General features: G+C 40.0%; 1 protein-coding gene across 4 annotated transcripts in view; it reads right to left on the minus strand.

The window, feature by feature from the left end:
• The window catches only part of STAMBPL1 (STAM binding protein like 1), a 23,076-nt gene extending 4,701 nt beyond the window's left edge, over window positions 1-18,375 (minus strand). Inside the window, exons 1-8 of one of the 4 annotated variants that reach the window (XM_054072019.1) lie at window positions 18,231-18,375; window positions 10,392-10,483; window positions 7,786-7,980; window positions 6,754-6,971; window positions 5,328-5,403; window positions 3,857-3,952; window positions 1,157-1,511; window positions 391-515 (exon numbers count right to left, since the gene is read on the minus strand). In XM_054072019.1, the coding sequence (XP_053927994.1) occupies window positions 391-515; window positions 1,157-1,511; window positions 3,857-3,952; window positions 5,328-5,403; window positions 6,754-6,971; window positions 7,786-7,869 (954 nt within the window). In that variant the 5' untranslated portion in view covers window positions 7,870-7,980; window positions 10,392-10,483; window positions 18,231-18,375. Of the gene's footprint in view, window positions 1-390; window positions 516-1,156; window positions 1,512-3,856; window positions 3,953-5,327; window positions 5,404-6,753; window positions 6,972-7,785; window positions 7,981-10,347; window positions 10,484-11,884; window positions 12,082-18,230 lie in introns of those variants that run through there. The other 3 variants (XM_054072017.1, XM_054072018.1, XM_054072021.1) reach the window with 3 other exon arrangements.
• Window positions 18,376-18,579: the final 204 nt, after the last annotated feature.

An 18,579-nucleotide genomic window follows, 5' to 3' on the forward strand; every position in this document is an offset into this window, starting at 1 on the left:
ACATTCCAGAGCTTGATAGGGGGATTTTCTTCTTCTTTTTTGTTCTGCCATTATGAATTTGATGACTCTAGTAGATTCTAACAGTCTTTATGTTTCATTGTCCGGTAACTAAACCTCACTTACCTTAGATGAATGCCAGAGAAAGTACTCGAAAAAGCTTGTATTGTCTAGCATATTGAAAAACTTGCTATATTTTATAATGACAACAGTGTAATTTTGATCAAATATTTCCCGAAGCAAGCTGAAGTGACCACTCAGGTTATGATATGAAGTTAACTGCATTAAAGGCTAATAATTTACAACTGCTTTTGCTCTGAAATTGATATATTTACAGGAAAATGTAGCATTATTCCCCATGTTCCCCATACAAAAGTGAGTGTTAAACTGTACCAGTTTTCCACAGAGAATTCCACATGTCTCTATTCCTCTTACTGTATTTGACTCCGCTAGCAGCAGAAATTTGTGACAGAGATCCCTGGGCAAAATGACACCTCTGAGTGCTTCGGCCAATTGAGCTAACAAAAAAAAAAAACAACCAAAAACAAACAAACCAAAACCAACCAAACAAATAAAAACCAAAATAAAATAAAGAGAGAGATAAAAAGGCATTTGCAACTTACACAGTGAAGTTCCCTAAAATAAGGAAACATACACAGTTACAGGAAATTATTAAAAGTGAAAGAATTATACTTACCACATCACAGATTTCAAATGAGAATAAATCTACAGCCAAAGCTTCACCCTAAACTGAGCTCAACCAGCCCGTAAGGTATACTCACTAGCCTGCCCCTGACATGACAGCAAGCTGGTGTCATTTCTCAGGCCAGGGCTTTCCAGGGTGAACTGCTGCAGGTTCTGCTTCTGTTCCCTGAAGTGCACGGCAAGATTCAGACCTCATTTCACAGGAACACTAAGGCTCAATCTCTAGATGCATCTATTGGTACTCAACTGGAAAATGTGAAACTACAACTCATCTCCTCTCTTAAATGAAGAAACTATGTGGAACTGTTTGTGTACATCAATCTGTTCATGCTTGTTTCAATATAAATATTCCCAGGGTGAATAAATACATATGTATATGCAACATGTGGACTGCTTTAAGCAGCAAAGAAAGAGACAAAATAAAAACGGAAGAAAAAAAAATCTCTGCCCTTACTCTGAACAGCACTTAAAGTAGCTGCTGGCTTTAAGATCCTGTTTACTGGAGGCGAATGTCCCGTGCAGGCAGATGTGGCATTCCCCTCTTTTTTCTCAAGTGGTGCAGTAGATACAGAACTGCTGTCTGGTATGGAAACACAAGATAGCATACTTCCATCTATCTGTTCAGACATAACCATGCTCTCTTTGATTTTCTGATCTCGAGCTAGTTCTTGCTTCTTAAGTTGATCCTCAAAGAATTGAAATTGCTCAGACTCAAGCTGCTGTTGCCGCATATGTGCAATTCGTTTCTTCTCTGCCTCTATTAGCTTTTGATGCTCTAGCTTCTTCAGAAGTTCAATTTTAGATTTGTTCTGAAACACATGCAAAATAGAGACATTCTCAGAACACTAAAAAAGCCACAAAAAATGAAGGGACAGAAGGAATCTAACTTATTAATAGAACCACCAAATCTTGCCATTTAAAATTAAGTCTTTCAGAAGATGTTTGCTGAAATACAAATCTACAACTATATACCCAAAAGTAGTACAAAACATGGAAAGAACTACAGGAATTCCTAACACAAAACTTCCAACCTGCATACCTGTGATGCTCTATTTTACTTCAGTAGCAATAGCAATTGCCTCATTCACCCATTTAATAAAGTAATTAAATATTTTTATTTTTTTTTAGAACAGTGATGATAAAGAGATGAGATGCGAGTCTAAGTCCTTGCAGTTTTCAATGGAACAAGAGGTCTACAGACAAATGGGTTTTCTGCATAGTTGGATGGTCACATTCAAAGATAGTGGTCAATGGCTCAAAGTCCACATGGAGATCCATGACAAGTGCTGTCCTTCAGGGGTTCATACTGGGACCACCGCTGTTTAACATCTTTATCAATGATATTGACAGCGACACTTAGTACATCCTCAGCAAGTTTGCAGATGACACCAAGCTGAGTGGTGTAGTTGCCACATCAGAAGGACGGGATGTCATCCAGAGGGACCTGGACAGACTGGAGAAGTGGGCCTCTGAGAACCTCATAAGGTTCAACAAGGCCAAGTGTAAGATCCTGCACCTGGATCGGGGCAATCCCCATTTTCAGCACACGATGGGGGGTGATGTGATTGAGAGCGGCCCTGCAGAGAGGGACTTGGGGGTGCTGGTCGATGAGAAGCTTGACATGAGCCGGCAATGTGTGCTTGCAGCCCAGAAGGCCAACTGTATCCTGGGCTGCATCAAAAGAAGCGTGGCCAGCAGGTCGAGGGAAGTGATTCTACCTCTCTATTCCTCTCTTGTGAGACCTCATCTGGAATACTGTGTCCGGTTCTGGAATCCTCAACATAAGAAGCATATGGAGCTGTTGGAACAAGTCCAGAGGAGGGCTACAAAGATGATTGGAGGCCTGGAGCACCTTCCCTACGAGGACAGGCTGAGAGAGCTGGGGTAGTTCAGCCTGGAGAAGAGCAGGCTTAGGGGAGATCTTATAGTGACCTTCCAGTACCTGCAGGAGGCCTACAGGAAAGCTGGAGAGGGGCTATTCATAAAGGCTTGTGGGGTTAGGACCAGGGGGAGCAGGTATAAACTGTAGAGGAGCAGATTTAGACTGGACTTTAGGAAGGATTTCTTCACTATGAGAGTGATGAGATACTGGAACAGGTTGCCCAGAGAAGCTGTGGCTGCCCCATCCCTGGAGGTGTTCCTGAACAGGTTGGATGGGGCCTTAGGCAGCCTGATCTGGTGGGATGTCCCTGCCCTTGGCAGAGGGGTTGGAACTAGGTGATCTTTAAGGTCCCTTCCAACCCTAAACATTCTATGATTCTGGATAGGTTTCACAGTCCATGCTGTTATCTGGTTTTGTTGCTTGTTGCTGCTGTTCGGACAGGTTGGTTGACTTTCTCCTGCTACTTGCTTTCCTCAACTCTTCCTGGATTGCCTAACACGGCTTTAGTGCCAAGCCTCCCCAGCCTTCTCCACTCTAGTCTATTCCCCCTTGCCCTCAAGCCACCTGCTGATCCACAAGCTGCAAGGGAAGCATTGGCTTTCAACAGTCCTTCCTGCATCTCCAGAAGCAAATGAAAAAGACAGGATAAAGTAATACCTAAACCTTCATGAACAAAATACAGCAGGAAAGAAAGCCTCAAAGCAATCAGTGACGGGAATATCAGCTGTGGGGTATTCTGGGTTCTGGTGTTTGTTCTGGTGTCAGGGTTGTGGGCTTTTTTTTTTTTTTTCCAGAATTCCCTAGGTCAATTTTAAAGGAAGGAAAGAGATGTTTTTTCTCAGATGCTCCTTCCAAGCCAAGTTTTAGAACTACAGATCCTGTTTTCAGTGGCAACAGTACACAAGATGCAAGTATTTACAGTTACATAGAGACTCAAAGGAGCAGGTTTGGAGCACAGGGGCCTTTGCCACATATTCTGGTAAGTGTATCAACAGTATCCTTTTTATAAAACAGAATCAGAGTGTACCAAAGTTCCATATTTGTACACATTTACTAAGTATCACAGCACACTTATTTCCAAGCACACACTTGCATTACTTATTTTCAAATGAGAAACCAATTAGATTCTGAGAAGTGAAGAGTCATTCTAAGCAACCTGTGAAATGAACAGGTTATTGTATAAATGGCATTTTACGACTTCATTTTTAAGAAGTTTTTTGTGACAGACAAATATTCAAACTAATGATTATTTAATAACCATATAAAACTTACTTCATTTTGCATGTATTCTTGATATTCTAAGTTATATTTTTTTAAAAGATCTCTCTTCAATTCATCTGTCCGTGGAAATGCAACCTCCTTCAATTTCTTTGTGGTAGGATGGGGGAGAAAGACAGACAAGTTTACTTTTCACCTTAAAAAAGAACCATGTGGAAAACAAACTCGGCTGTAATGCAGATTTAAAAAATACAAAATAGAAAAAACCTACTGCTCAGCAAAAAGAAAAAAAAGGATAAATACATACTAAATCATCAGCTTATGAAACTTCTATAGTGCATCGATTTCAATAAAGCTACATTAATTTATGTCAGTGAAAGGAACAACATCACTACATATCTCAAGGAAAGATTAGTCCATTTCCTAGCAATCTGTTATCTCCATTTCCTTTAATAGGTATGTGAGCATTTTTGTTGTGGGTGTAATTTATAAAAAAACTTAATCTAACTTTAAATGTTTCAGGTAGGATCATCACATTTTCTCTGGGACTCTCTGGACAGAAATATGACTGAATATGCCAGTTTCCCAGTGGGAAAAAAATGTTTATTTGCAGAGATAGCTACAAATGTATCCATCTGTGACAGCCCCTGCACACTAAACAACTTTGTTTTGTAAAACAAAAACAATGCCCAAGGTTTTCTACCCATGCAGAGGCTACTACAAAATAATTTAGAGGCTACAGGCAAGGGAAGCAAAGAGACCATGTACTCAATATTGTCCTAGATTGGGGGACACAGTCAAAAACTTGGCTTGAAGCATTGTGGCTCTGAACATAACATAATTCAGCTTCAACAGTTAAGAAAGCATGCAACTATGGCAGCATGAAGCAAAAGGCACTTATGCTTATTCAAACAAATCTCACTGGGGAATTCCAAATATTTCCAGCTCAGTATGACTGTATTTGAAATTTCTCTTTCACTAGGGAAAAAAAACAAAAAAAAAACCCCAAAAAATATTTTGTAGACAAATAGAGAAAAAAGTCTGGCAGGTAAAATTAAGTAAATATATAATATGTAAAAAAGAAAGCAAAAATGTTGTTTAGTAGGGCAAGCAAATACTGCACATATACCTGTAAAGCCACACACATCTCTCTCTCTGTTTGCAACAGTCAGTTTGGACCACTGGCCAGTCACATAACTGCGATCAGAATCAAACTCTAAGTACTGTTAAATCAATGTATTTTTAATATGTAAACTTTCAGTAACAGAAGTACCTGGGTCTCCAACAAGCTACCGACTTATTCGGAGACCGTTCTTGTTCACCTTTAGAACAATAATTCAATTTCCAGTACTGATCAAGTGATTCAATCAAAATAAAACATGAATTATTAGTGGAGAAAGGTGTCAGGAACTCAAGCTGTGGTGGCTGCTGTGGGCTCTGTGTATACTGGGAAAAGGAATGCTAGGAAAGAATGGAGAGATCCTGGGGGAAACATTTCCTAAAGGCCTAGAAACCATAACCCTACCTTAATAATATCTTGTTTTTCTGGCACTGCACATTGGTGATAGTCTCGGTGACTGGGTAGCTTTTCTACAAACAACCTAGAAAATTAAACAGGCATGTGTTCACCTCAGTAGCAGAAGAATATCCACAATAGCCTTTATGTTGGCAGAAAAATCAGTTTTGTGTAACCATTAAACACTGAATTCCAGATGACTTGGAGCAGGTTTCTACACATCAGTTTAAACCAAAAAATAATTATTACATAGATTTGTATGGGACTCATCCAGCAACAAGAGGAGATTATTTTCTATATCTGTATATATTTTGGTTTTCATTAGTAGTGGGTTGGGTTAAAAAAAAAAAAAAGAACCAAGTAGCAGCCAGAAGGGATAAAAAGCCCTCAAAATCACTCTCCACCCCGGCCAGCGTTCATAAATGCTGTTTCTGCTGTCTTTACCTGTCCTCAGCTGAAATGTTGAATCTTAAATGGGAAGTCCAGAATGCTGCACTGTAAATGCCCCTATTTTTACCATACCAAGCTGCAGAGCTAACTGCAGTATCATTAACCTACACAGACATCTAAATTATGGTAACACTTGGCTGCAAAGTTTGGAATACACAGCTTTCATCACTCCTTCAGAACTTAGTGCAATGTTCACCTCTAGTGTCTTTTGTGGCAGAGACAAATACATGTTTTTGTGGTAGAGAAAAAGAGGTTTTCTATTCGGAAAATGTCAAAATATGTATATAAAAAAACATTTTCAGAAGTAACAAAACAAACCAACGAATCCTACAGCAAAAATAACTAGTTAAAAAGTTTAAATCTGCCATTAATATATCTATCAGATGGTATTTTGAGTGTTGTAATGAAAGCTGTCTGGATTTTTTTTTTTTGGTGGGAAGAATCATCATACAATGAAAGCATATTGTGGATTTTGCTTTACTCCTTTAACAAGAAATAAATTATACTTAATCCTTTTAGGGAGGAAAAGTAAAGAGGTAAAAAGCCATTTTTTCATGTTTGTTAAGTGCTGTACAATACTGCCATCTTTAAGATCTGCACATACTCATATGGCTTAACTATTAAAGTCTCAGAAATCTCATATAAACATTGCTTTTTAAGCCATGCACTCTATTTAACCAACATGCTGATAGATACATATAATCTGTGGGGAAAAATGCTCACGGTACAGTAAACTTATACCTCTGTGCATAAGGTCAGTTCATGCCTGACAGTTAAAAGATGGATAGGACTACAATACTAACAGTTCAGATGAGATTATTCAAAGCCTGTGGTTAGAGTAAAGATCTCAAAAGAACAAAGCTATTCTACAAGGAAACACTAAACATTTTTCTCCTAATCTAAAGTGGTAGCCCATTTTCACTGCAACTCTTCATTTCAGTTTACTCAGAATTATAAGCTCTAATGACTACAAATGGTTTCTTACGTTATGAACTTATTATAAAAAACAAAAGCATTCTCGAGGTTTCCCTCCTCCATATACACTGATGCCATCCGCTCCATCTCTACTCCAGATCTAAAGTAACGACGTGGAGTGATATCTTCATTGATTGTGATATTGCTGCCAAGTTTGCTTAAGGCACGTACTCTCTCTTCTGGAGTTACAGAGATGTCTGTATGGTCAGGAATAGCTACTAACTTTTTCTGAAAAAGAACAGAGAGATTAGCAAAGAGAACCAGATATTACGTTTCACTTTCAGTAACTGATCTCATTCAAGAAACTCAAGGGAAATCTTCAGCTTTCTCAAAATAGGCATTGGTTTCCCCCACTGCTAGCCACAGTCAAAACGTTCCAACCCGTTTCTCAATTGCAAATAAATTGGGATTACAATTACAAAAAAAGTGATTTTCTCTTTCCCCAAATCTTCAAACTACGAAAAAAATCCCAGAAAAAAAAATCCCTTAAGATAATATAAAGTAAAACCCCATAGAAATTATCAAAGGCAACACTAAGAAATTATCAAAGTGTGTTCTCTTTAGAATCCCCCACATATGAAATTCTATAAGGTTCTGCCCTAAGTTATTGAAATAATTTGGTGGAAGGCCTGAATGCTCAGACTCCAACTACACAGTGCAGAGCAGTAAACTTCCCTGGTCAGTCAACAGTTCACTTCGGAAGTTTCAAACAAGCCTAAGAAGCTAGAACTAACTCCACCGAAGAGAAGCAGCAGCATAGCCATTCATTATAATTGTTACCTTCCTGCTAAGCAGCTAAGTAATTGGCTACTGTAAGTTGTACTTTGATGACACTGAAACACTGAAACATGCTAAAACTCCATAAACCATATATGCAGGAATAAAATAAATTCCAACAAAACCATCAGGCAGATCATGGGAGGAACTGGCAGAATGCAGGAAAAGACCCTTGTAGCTGACAGCCAACACTGCTAAACAGCTCTCCTGAATTGTTTCCTATTTGGAAGAATCAGTCATCAAAGCTTTCCTTTGTAATACATACCAAAGAACTAACAGTGAATGGTTGCTCCATGTTGTTCTCTGTCTGCAAACCAAGGAGGCTGCTCTTTTCCTCCAAAGTCTCCATCTGATTGGAAAGGGCAGTATCAATCCAGCACTCAATCTATGCGGCCAGCTGTCTCGGCTTTTATCAGCCCAAGGGAAACAGGAACATAGATAGGTTGATGGTGGTTGTGCGCTGGAAACAATAAGATAAATCATTCACATTTGAAAGACATTCAAATGTCACAAAAATTAGCATGCCTCCACCCACTCATCACTTTCATATCGCAATACTTAGATATTTTTACAGCAACTTAAAAAAAGACCCCAGCTTTAAGAGAAAAACTCAAAAGTTCAAAGACTAGTTACAGAATCTGTGCTCCCTTCAGCATATCTTTTAACAAACATATTTGTAAGCAGTCTGAATCTGGCATATTTTTTCCTCCTAAGCCTATAATTAAAAATAAAACCTAGCATACAAACTGATATCAGTAATATAAAGCAGAGAAAATACTTTAAGTACCATGTGTTCCACCTGCACAGCTTGCTGACTTCAACTGCACTCAAAACACAATGAACTTTGATGAGTCAACTGACAGTAATTGCTCCTTGCACAGCTCCAAAAAACCAAACAAACAAACCAAACAAAAACAAACCAAAACAAACAAACCAAAAAAAACTTGAAAGGGAAATAAATTCTTTCAATTACACTGAAAATATGAAAATGAAGCTTCTAATGTGTTTTTTTTTCACTTCTGTGCGCTCAATCTACATAGATTTGATCCTGAATATCGAAGTCACTTTATATTTTTGCAATGAATATGTTTTATATTTTGTAAGAGCAAGAGGAGTGGGTTCAGCAAAGATATTTTCCCAGAATATCAGCCAGAGAATTCTCAGTTAGAGAAAAACGATTCTGATGTGTTTTCAGCTGGCTGTTTTTCAAGTATTGATTTCTGTATTTGAATCTTCCTTGTTTCTTCCAAAACCTAACAGTATCTATTAGATCAGTCTTTAATTCTGACCGTTAGTGCAAGCACTACAGGAGACATTAAATTCACTTAAGTAATACAGTTTCTTGAAAATAATCGGAATCTTCCTGTTTTACTTGAAAAAGCTTTTACTGGTATACTCCTGCCCTCTTAAATCAATCTTATTCTATGTATGACCTCCTAATCTCAATGAATATATTCTTGCTTGACTTTATACCCCGTTTTGCTTTTCAACATTTTTATTCTCATCATCAGGTATGTCACAGGTCTGTCAATTCACTTTCAAGACCTACTTTTTGAAATTAAGGTATTCAAAATGCTTTTGAGTACATTGAGTACAATTTGTGATTAAAAATATGGCATTGCTTATACACTGAAGGCATCAACGTTAGTTGCGGTTGCAGTGCTAATGGAAGCAGTTGTCTAAACAATTTAATTGTATATACATGGAGCACTGGTGTTAATAATTAGTTTGGCAGGAAAGCCTGTTCACTGCCTATTCACAAACTGCAGAAAGGCCCTGTGGGACTACAGTAATGAAATATTTTTGCTTTAGCCTACGCTAAGAAACACACTGCCTTCAGCTGGACTGCTGGAGGTGTGGTAAGCTGTGAAAGGAGAGGGCTAAAAGCTTGGCCAGTGAAGAGCTCACATTAAGTCTTCTGCCTCTGCAGTTCAGATTCTAAGTAGAAATAAAATCTTCAATGAGAGACTCTGCATCCATATGCTCTATGTAGCTCAGGAATCACAACTAAAAGAAATAAGTGAAATTTATTTAAAAGAAATTAAAAAAGTGTATTTTAAAATCATTCATTCACTCACTTATCCATCACTACTGGATGGGTTTTTTTTATTTTCTCAAGAAGCAACTGGGAGATCTACGATAGCTGAATGAAAGGCTGGTTTTGGTCTAAAGTATGCATCCAGGTATGACAAACTGCAAATATTCTAGTCATTCAATTTATTGAAAAAAATATGGTTTAAAAGTAAAAAGTGTATTTCTGTTCAATTCTCTATTTCAGTTAGCAGCTTTTGAACAAAAAAACCCATGCTTTTCAAGACTTTCTCCCTTACAGACATTCTCAAAAACCTAGTGAGGAAAAGAACTTTTCAGAGAATGCCCTTGAGATGCTTCCCTACAGAGGACATGGGATATGCATCACATGCTTCTTTCAAGTACGACCACATCTTGAAGACCTTTCAGTCTAGCTGGTTGTCAAGTGGAAAAATGTTCATACAGCGAGTGGGAAACACAAAAGCCACTAATCAGTGTTTTGGTTTGTTGTTTTTTGGGGTTTTTTGGGGTTTTTTTGTTGTGTTTTTTTTTTTTTTTTGGGGGGGGGGCGGCAGTATTCCCAAAGAGGTCTATGTTAAAGCCTATGATATCCCCCAGCCAAAATCTCTTTGGAACTGGCACAGGGAAACATCATGGAACCCTTTACTTGCAAACATTTCTCATCTTAGTTGCCTCTAAGAATGTTAACATTATAAGCATAAGTTCTTTCAGTGATATTTTTAACCTAAATAAGCATTATTAATAGTAATTAAAATTAAAAAAAGAAGTGTAATACCAGGTATTTTAAAGAGGAGACATCTGGTAACAGCAGAAACTCACACTTCCTCAAAATTGTGCCAGACGTTTGAAAGGATGAAGCAGCTCTGCAGAGAGCAGAAGTCAAGCCACAGTGCTAGAACTTAGCAGAAGTGCTGCAAATAAAAGAGGAAACTGACTCTTAAAATTTGCTTTCAAGAATACATTAAAAAAACAGGCACTGTAAATAAGGAAGAACTACTAGGGTAAATTTGTATCACTTTTACAAAACTGTTAAATAAGACTCAAATATATTAGCTATTACAGGTGGCAGCGTAATAATAATTAAATATAAATCCTAAAATGAACATGGGCTGCCTTATGACTGCACTCCAATATATTATCCTTAACACGTGGATAGCAAACTGGCCAGAATTATAAATAATTAAAATGCAGAAAGTTAAGCTTTACTAAAAACACTGCCATAGGCATGTCTGTCGGCTCTCTGGAATGCTTCTATGCATAATGTTCCTCATGGCGCAGCTGCACAATCACCTTCAGCTGCTTGAAGATCGTGATACTGCCAAAGGGCTCCTCCCATCCTCACCACACTTCTTTCTACCTCTACTTTGTTGACACCAGTGACTTCAAGGCAAGTTGCAGCTCATCCAAATTAAAATCAAATAAGCTTTTAAAATTAATTCCTTCCTTCTCAAGCTCAGAATGCATGGGAGGTGGCAGAAACACGTAGCCCTTTCCGAGGCAGTAGTGTCCCAGATTCATATGAGCTGGCTTTAAACATGCATCCTAAAATCATGCAGAGTACATAACAAGAACTGTACAGTCCTAATGAGTGATTCTGTCTTATGCAGATACATTCATTATTTGCTCTACAAGAGCAAAGAGAAATTAAAATATTAAACCTCTGTGTAACTGAAACTAATTATGTTCACATATACAAAATAGTTATGCTAATACAGCGAACTACACTCCAACCCCAACCACAGGAGATAATTAGCAATGCTACTTTGGAGCTCTGTCTTAGCTTAATCATGTGAAACGCAAAAAATTCTAAAAGTAAACAGGCATTTTTCTGCTTTACAATTTCAGACACTCCAACTAACTTAGGTTATGTTTGATTAAGAAGAACTGTGTGGACATCTAGCATGCAAATCAAGCTTCTTCTAATGATGAATTTTCTGAGTCATTTTCAGAATGCAGGAATTTAACATTAATTGAACAGTTAAGAAGCCTTCCTTAATTTAATTGGTAACAGTACTCCTCACCAAATCTCATTACCTCCTCAAAAAAATGCTTGTTTTCCTATACGATCCAGCTTATCATACTATACATTAATCCTCTATAAAATCCAGCTTTATTAAGTCAAAGGCCCTCAACCACAAAAAATAAAGTGAGAAAATCAGTGCTTTAAATAGCATTGAAAGTCATTCTTTCTATTCAGGCTAACAAGCATGGTACCAAACAACAGGGAAGTGAAAAGCAAAGAAAGCGATTTTTACTTAAAAGTTCATGCAAATAGTAGTATATAAAGATAGAATAAATATATCAAGACATACCAAGTACCTCAGGAGTAGGCTAATAAGACAAAGGTGGTATGAGAAGATCTGTGGAATGCATACACAAACTTCTGTGGTTTTCAGAGAGGTATAATATCCTCATAAATCACAAATTCTCCAATTCCCTCACAGTATGCTGCACACTGGCATGTTTCAAACAATAGCCAGGATAGATCGACGTAGACAAACAAGAGCCCCTCTGCCTGTGCTCGGAGCCAGCGAGGCATGACCGGGCTAGGATTGCAAGCTACATAACTGCGCTCTGTGATACTGAAAGGAGGTCCACATGGCTGCACAGTAAGCCTTATCAGCTTGTGCAGTAGGAACTATTTAAGTTAACACAGCTTGTATTTGCAATGCCTTGTGTGAAGCCAGCTCACAGTCTGAGCTCGTAGCAGTCTTCATGCACTCTTATGACAGGCTTTGAAATGTCTATTTACTATGATACGTCCTGCACCAATATAACCTGATTATGTGAGACGACTGTAGCAAAGACAACAAAACCGAACAGGACTATGCTCTGCCAAAGGATGTACACAGTGACTGGTGGTACCACAGTGGGAGTCACACTGCTTAAAACTTCTAGAGGAGAGCCTGAAAGAACTCATTTTTAATAGTGTGTTATTTCAGAAATATCATTTTATTAGATATTTTGATGGACTGTAATGCCCAGATGTGGTTCCCATCAAAATCATTCACTTCAGTTTATATTCTTATAGTACATCTGGAACTATTTGCTAACATAAAAGCTAGAATGTGACATAGTCCCACTTTTTACAAACTACTGTTGAGAGCACTGTTTCTGAATTCATTCCATGACAAAAAAGCTTACTTTAATATAGTAATAAGAAGTTAAAACAGAAATACTGTTTTACTACACTGTGAATTGTGATGATTATAGAATCCTAGAATAAAGATGCATCTCAAACCATAAAGGGGTCAGCACTCACTAAAATAGCCAAATTGGGAAGTGCAAAAAACACTTTTAATTTCCATAATGGAAGTAAATTGTCTTAACAAATTTGAAATAAAGCATACTCAGTCATTACCAGTCGAAGATAAAGGATTGCTTCTAAGTCACCCATGGTGCAGATACCTGTAGTTTTGTACTTGGAAGTGGATGTTCAAGTTAATTTGGTGAAAAATGGGTTAGAAATGCAAGGACCTAACTCATTCAGCTCTTTCTGAAATGCCAGGCCATGTATTGGCACAGCACAATCATTTATACACACTTTTGGGTTTGATATAAAACATGCTAAAAGCCATCCTAAATAGCAAACTGCCTTCTGTTGGCTCTCTCCAAAAAGAAACAGCACGCTCATCTGTCAACATGTTTTTTGAAACAACCATTCACCACTACAGCAAGTGATTCAGCTGGTATAGTAAGCAGTCTCTTCTGGAAAAAAACAACAAAGCACTAAATGACATGGCAAGATCATTCTCCTGCGCACAGTAAAAAAAAAAAATAAAATCAATCAAACCCAACAGAATGGTTCAATTGAAAGAAGCACTACAAGAACCCACTTGCCGAGAACACCACACCTTTCACTGAAGAAACTGCTCTTCATAGTAGGAGCTACCAATCTTGGCTCTACAAAACCCTGTCACAGTAACGGTTCATAATTTAAACAGGCACTTAGCTCCATGGATGCATTTAAACAGCATGGCCAAGACATCCTCCCATGCTGCACCGGCTCCCAGAGGCAGCTGCTGAGCTACACAGCCACCTCTCCCAGAGGTGGGTCAAGGTTACATCCTCTTTTTCACCTGCCCTGAAGGAGCAGTCCCATCCACCTCCCAGCACATGGCCCTGAGATATCTCTGCAGACTGTGGTGGTGGCACACAGACAGCACCTCCTCGGGTACCGAAAGGGAGAAATCATGTGCAGAGATACCCTGTGCACAGATCTGCCAAGCTCGAGTCTTGCCTGTGTGGTTACACCACTCAGTTCTGTATCTTGCATCACAATATTGAGCTATATTTTAATCTAAAGAAAATGTGAGTGACACAAGGGTCTGTTTTCCAAAAAAAAATTACAGCTATTAATGGAAGACTTTTAAAATCATTCTGTAAATACCTGGATGACTGCAGTGAGTTAATGTAGCTATTTAAGTATCACTGGCTGTTTTCTAGGGATAGTTTTCCTTTTGGAACAGAAACAAACACTACTGCATTGAGAATCTACATCTATAGAATTAGATTGCTACTGGATCCCCTCTGGCAAACCACTACAATACACAGACAATACCCAACACAACACACGAGAATCTGACTTTTACTCCCTACAGAGAATACCAATGTAGAACCTACAGGCTTCTTCCCATTGCTTCAGAGCAGAGGGGAGACCCTACACCTATTTTCTCATTCATTTCTATGCAGATTGTTTAGAAGCCAAGGGCTAGTATGTTTGTGCTACCAGCACATAACCCTATGCACCTGAGCTGTACACCTAGGTGATGGCTCATTACCAGATGTATGAATATGCTCTGTCTGTGAAGATATCAGTCACTCTTAAGAGAATGTCCTGAAAAACAGGCTGGAAATACTGAACATTAAAACATGCATTTCAGAACTCCTGATGGTTCTTTTTCTTGAGCTTTCTCATGTCAGAACAAAACACAATTCTGCCCTCCCCCTCTCTTTTTTTTTTGGTAACATCATTCAGTTTCAGCAGAAAAACATTTGTAACATAACAGATAAAGTATCACCAACGTTAGAATGTCTCCCATTACAGGCAGCAGCCTCCTTAGGCAGTCACCGGAATATACTTATGCAACACAGAACAGCATCTTTCCAGTGACCCACTAAAAGGATGTTCTAGATGTAGTGTAGAAAAACAGTGCCATTTCCTTCCTTTAGGAAATCCACAACAATCCCTCTCTCCTTTCCCCCCTCCCATGAAAACTAGAATAGCAGGGCACAGTGAGCCAAAACAAGGGAAGAAATAAAAGAAACAGCTGTTGTTGTATCATCTGTAATTTGACGATTCAGATGAAATACTGAAAAGAGATACCTGTAATACATAACATCACTGATAAAACTAAGTTCTGCCACGAAGACAAGAAGCTGTGTTGCTAAGGGAAACAAATGAGAAGCTAAAATCGGCACAGAGGTCTGCAATGCTTCACAGACTTTCAAGAAACAAAGAAATCAAGATTCCTTGCAAATCTTCAGGTTTCACAGATTTTTCTGCCTGTGGCCCTATTCCTCTCAGAGGCAAAGTCCCACTAGGATAGAAGGGTTAAGAACCTTCCAGTTCTTCCTATAAAAGGTAATGATTTTTCTGGGAATATTTGCTACTTAATTTTATAACACTTTCAGACTCCATAACCTCTAAAAAAGACACTTGCTAATCAGGTGAATAACTGGTTGCAACAATAATTTCATCTTTCTATTTGATGAAAAACTCTTATTCTGTCTTACTTCTAATGGATCATAATGCTGGTGACATGAAAAAGAGAATGAAATTTAATTGACATTTCTGACATAGAAACTCCCAGTTCATCTGAAGTCTGTTGGAATGAAGCTTGTCTTGTGGCCTCAAATCTAGAAAAAAACAATTTGGGGCATTACTTTTTGACTATTTTGTACGCTTATGGCAAAGTAAGCAAAATACAAGTAAAAACCTGATAGTGATATTACCTACAGGATGGAGTGTGGTCAACCAGCACAAATAACTAACAGTTAATCTAGCATGTCTCTTTAGTATGGTGCTTATACTAAGATAATACAGTTAGTTGATTTTATAATGAAGTCTTTGACCTCCTGTCTTAGACTAGATGATTCAGGATGTCTCATGCTATGAGCAGATGGGAAAAAAACCAGGAATGTCTGGCTCTATGAGAAGAATTCCATGTGCCATTGACCATTTTTTTCTACTTGGATAGTTACGATATTTAATTTCTCTTTTGTAAGTTGGCTAAGATTGACAGTGGTAGGCACACGTTTTATAGGAGCACTGACTGCAACATACTCAGCTCTCAGAGCTGCTTAGAAGTCACCTGAATTATCCAGAATACAAAAGCTGAGCACAATGATTCGTGCCTAACATTGTATACACTTGCAGGCAATCAGTCTATTCAGTGACGCTATGCACAGACTACCTTTGCGTCTATTTCCACATTATTTGCTTTTTCTTCCAGGATAACTCAAATGATCTTTGCAGTTTATCCAAGCTGCAATCCATATCAATGGGGAAAGCTAGACATCTCTGAAGGCCTTTTAACATATCAATAGAGAAAGCTAGACATGTCTGAAGGCCTTTTAACAGGGGTTCAGAGATGCCACAAGAGGAAGATACTTTCTTCATTGATTATGTAGTGAGCTCACAGCTTTCCTAATGGAATTCCATATGTTGCATGCTGAACTGTGAGTCATCTAGAACTGCCACTAGGAAGTGGTAGCCAACGGGTTGTGTCTGAGCAGGTGCCTGACTCACAGTATTTCCATAAGGCATCATCATCCGTGTAAGATTTGAAATGCTGGATTTTATAAGAGGGATCCTTATGCACCAACAGAACTAAGCCACTACACAGGGATCTTTCAGGAGCTGTACAAGGTCATTTGCTTTCAGAGACAGGTACTTCTACTTATAATGGAAACTATAACCAGAAAATATGTTTTCTGGCATGGCAATCTAAATGCAAGTATTTATTAAAATGATATAGAACAAAGACTTTTGTTACAAGGCAGCAAACTAAGTTCCAGAACACGAACTGGAAATGTAACCTTTGATACAGCAATAAAATCTCAAGAGTCAGATAAACTAGAAAAAAAAATCCACTATGCGTACAAGTCAAGCAAACAAACATCAAGTATTTATTTTCACATAGCACTTGCTTAGTGTCTTCATGCATAAGTCACCTTGTTGCTCCCTCGGCAGCTGAAGATTTCATGACACCTCTCACCTTGAGCTATACTCTTCCTCAGCTTGGTGATTAACTTCCAGGAAATGCCGTAAGGCCTGACCTTGAACATACTTTATGCACATAAAGAAAACCACACAAGAAATGCCTTCACAGTAATCCCATAACAATATCAGCAATACGCATGACTGCAGGATTGACCAAGACACTGAATCTTATTTTTAAACGTAATACTACAAAACATCCACCCCTGCACTCACAGCTATTTAAAGTACTATAAAAAATGTAGGCATTAAATTTGTGCCTACAGAATTATACAGCACATGGGAGCAATCCTCCTTTCGTTCTCCTGCAATCTATGAAACACTGATTTGTCAACACTGGCATTTGGCTTAGTTATTCATACCTTTAGCAACTCGACATGCAATACACCAGGCAGAAATGTACCGAGCACATCAGAAAACACAGCTGTTACAGAGTAGTGCAATACATTGCCTCAGCAACATCCACAACAATAAACCTCAACTCCATTCTCCTAAGAATATTTAATGAGGTTGCGGGTCGTTATCCCATTTTCTAGGGCCCAATGGTCTCCGGCAGTTTATCAAATACATGCTAACTTCAGCTTTGGACAGTCGACTGCTTTAGTCTTCCGGGACAAGAAAACCGACTTCTGAGAAGACAGAACTTTCTCAAAGCCAGTCTTCACCTGAGGAATTAAGTCCCTGGGAGTTACGGTCCATCCAAGACCTCATAAAGTCACTACTTCTCATTCTTGGTAATAAGCACGGTTTTTTTTCTGCCCATGACTTCTCAGACAGGCATTCAGAATCACGTGCAGATTACCTAAAAAAAAATTCCGAACTAAAAGGAACTCCCCCAGAAGAGACTGTTTGCCACCCTTTGAAACGGGACAGCACAGCCACGTGTAAGAGAAGCGAACGGCGCTCCTCGGTGCGCTCTGGCGGGACACCCTGGATCCTACAGAGGTCAGGATGGGGTACATCACCGGTAACAGCCGTGAGAGCCACGAATGCTCAGCGAACACAATCTCTCCTTTTTTTTTTTTTTTTTTTTTTTTTTGTTTTTTACACTCTCACTTTCCATTCCGATACCGATGTGCCACACACGTAAGGAAATTACTTAAAAGCAGATAATTAGCCTAAGTTCGATCAGTGTCGGGGAGGCGATGCCGTTCCAGCCGCTCCCCCCGCCCGCGTCCCATCCCATCGCATCCCTCCCGGGACAGCGCCGCATCCCCCACCGGGAGCCGCTCCCGCTCTCCCTCGCGCCCCAGCGCCCTTCCCCGCTGGTGCCCGGAGAGGGACGATCCCCGGCGGCCTCCCGGGACCGCGGCACCCGGCGGGGATGCCGAGGGTGATGTGGGCACGGCTCGGCAAGGGCAGCGCACGGCGCCGCCCGCACCGACCGCGGGCGGAGGGAGCGCTCCCCGCACCGGGGAAGGCGAACGGCCGCTTACCGGGTCTGGCATCCTCCGCAGATAAAGCGGCCCCGGCCCCGGCCCCGCGCCCCCCGGCAGGTGCCGGCAGGAGGAGCCGCTCGGCGCCGCCGCGGCCCAGGTTACGGTGCGGGGCGAGGGGAGGAGCCTGCGCGGCGGCGGGGCGAGCGCTGCGCCGCGGGGTGCGGAGCTGCCGCTGCAGCCCAGCGGCGCGGGCGGAGCAACCGGCGGGGCTCGGGCCGTGCTCGCTGCCGCCTGTCCCACGTGGCTGGTGTGGGTCCGGTGGTGGGGAACGCGCTCACCTGGGCTGACCCGCCCCTGGGGGCCCGGAGCGGCGCCGCTGCCCGGGCGGTGGCTGTGCGCGAGGAGG

Source organism: Cuculus canorus, chromosome 7 (assembly GCF_017976375.1).
Source record: "Cuculus canorus isolate bCucCan1 chromosome 7, bCucCan1.pri, whole genome shotgun sequence".
NCBI classification, from domain to species: domain Eukaryota; kingdom Metazoa; phylum Chordata; class Aves; order Cuculiformes; family Cuculidae; genus Cuculus; species Cuculus canorus.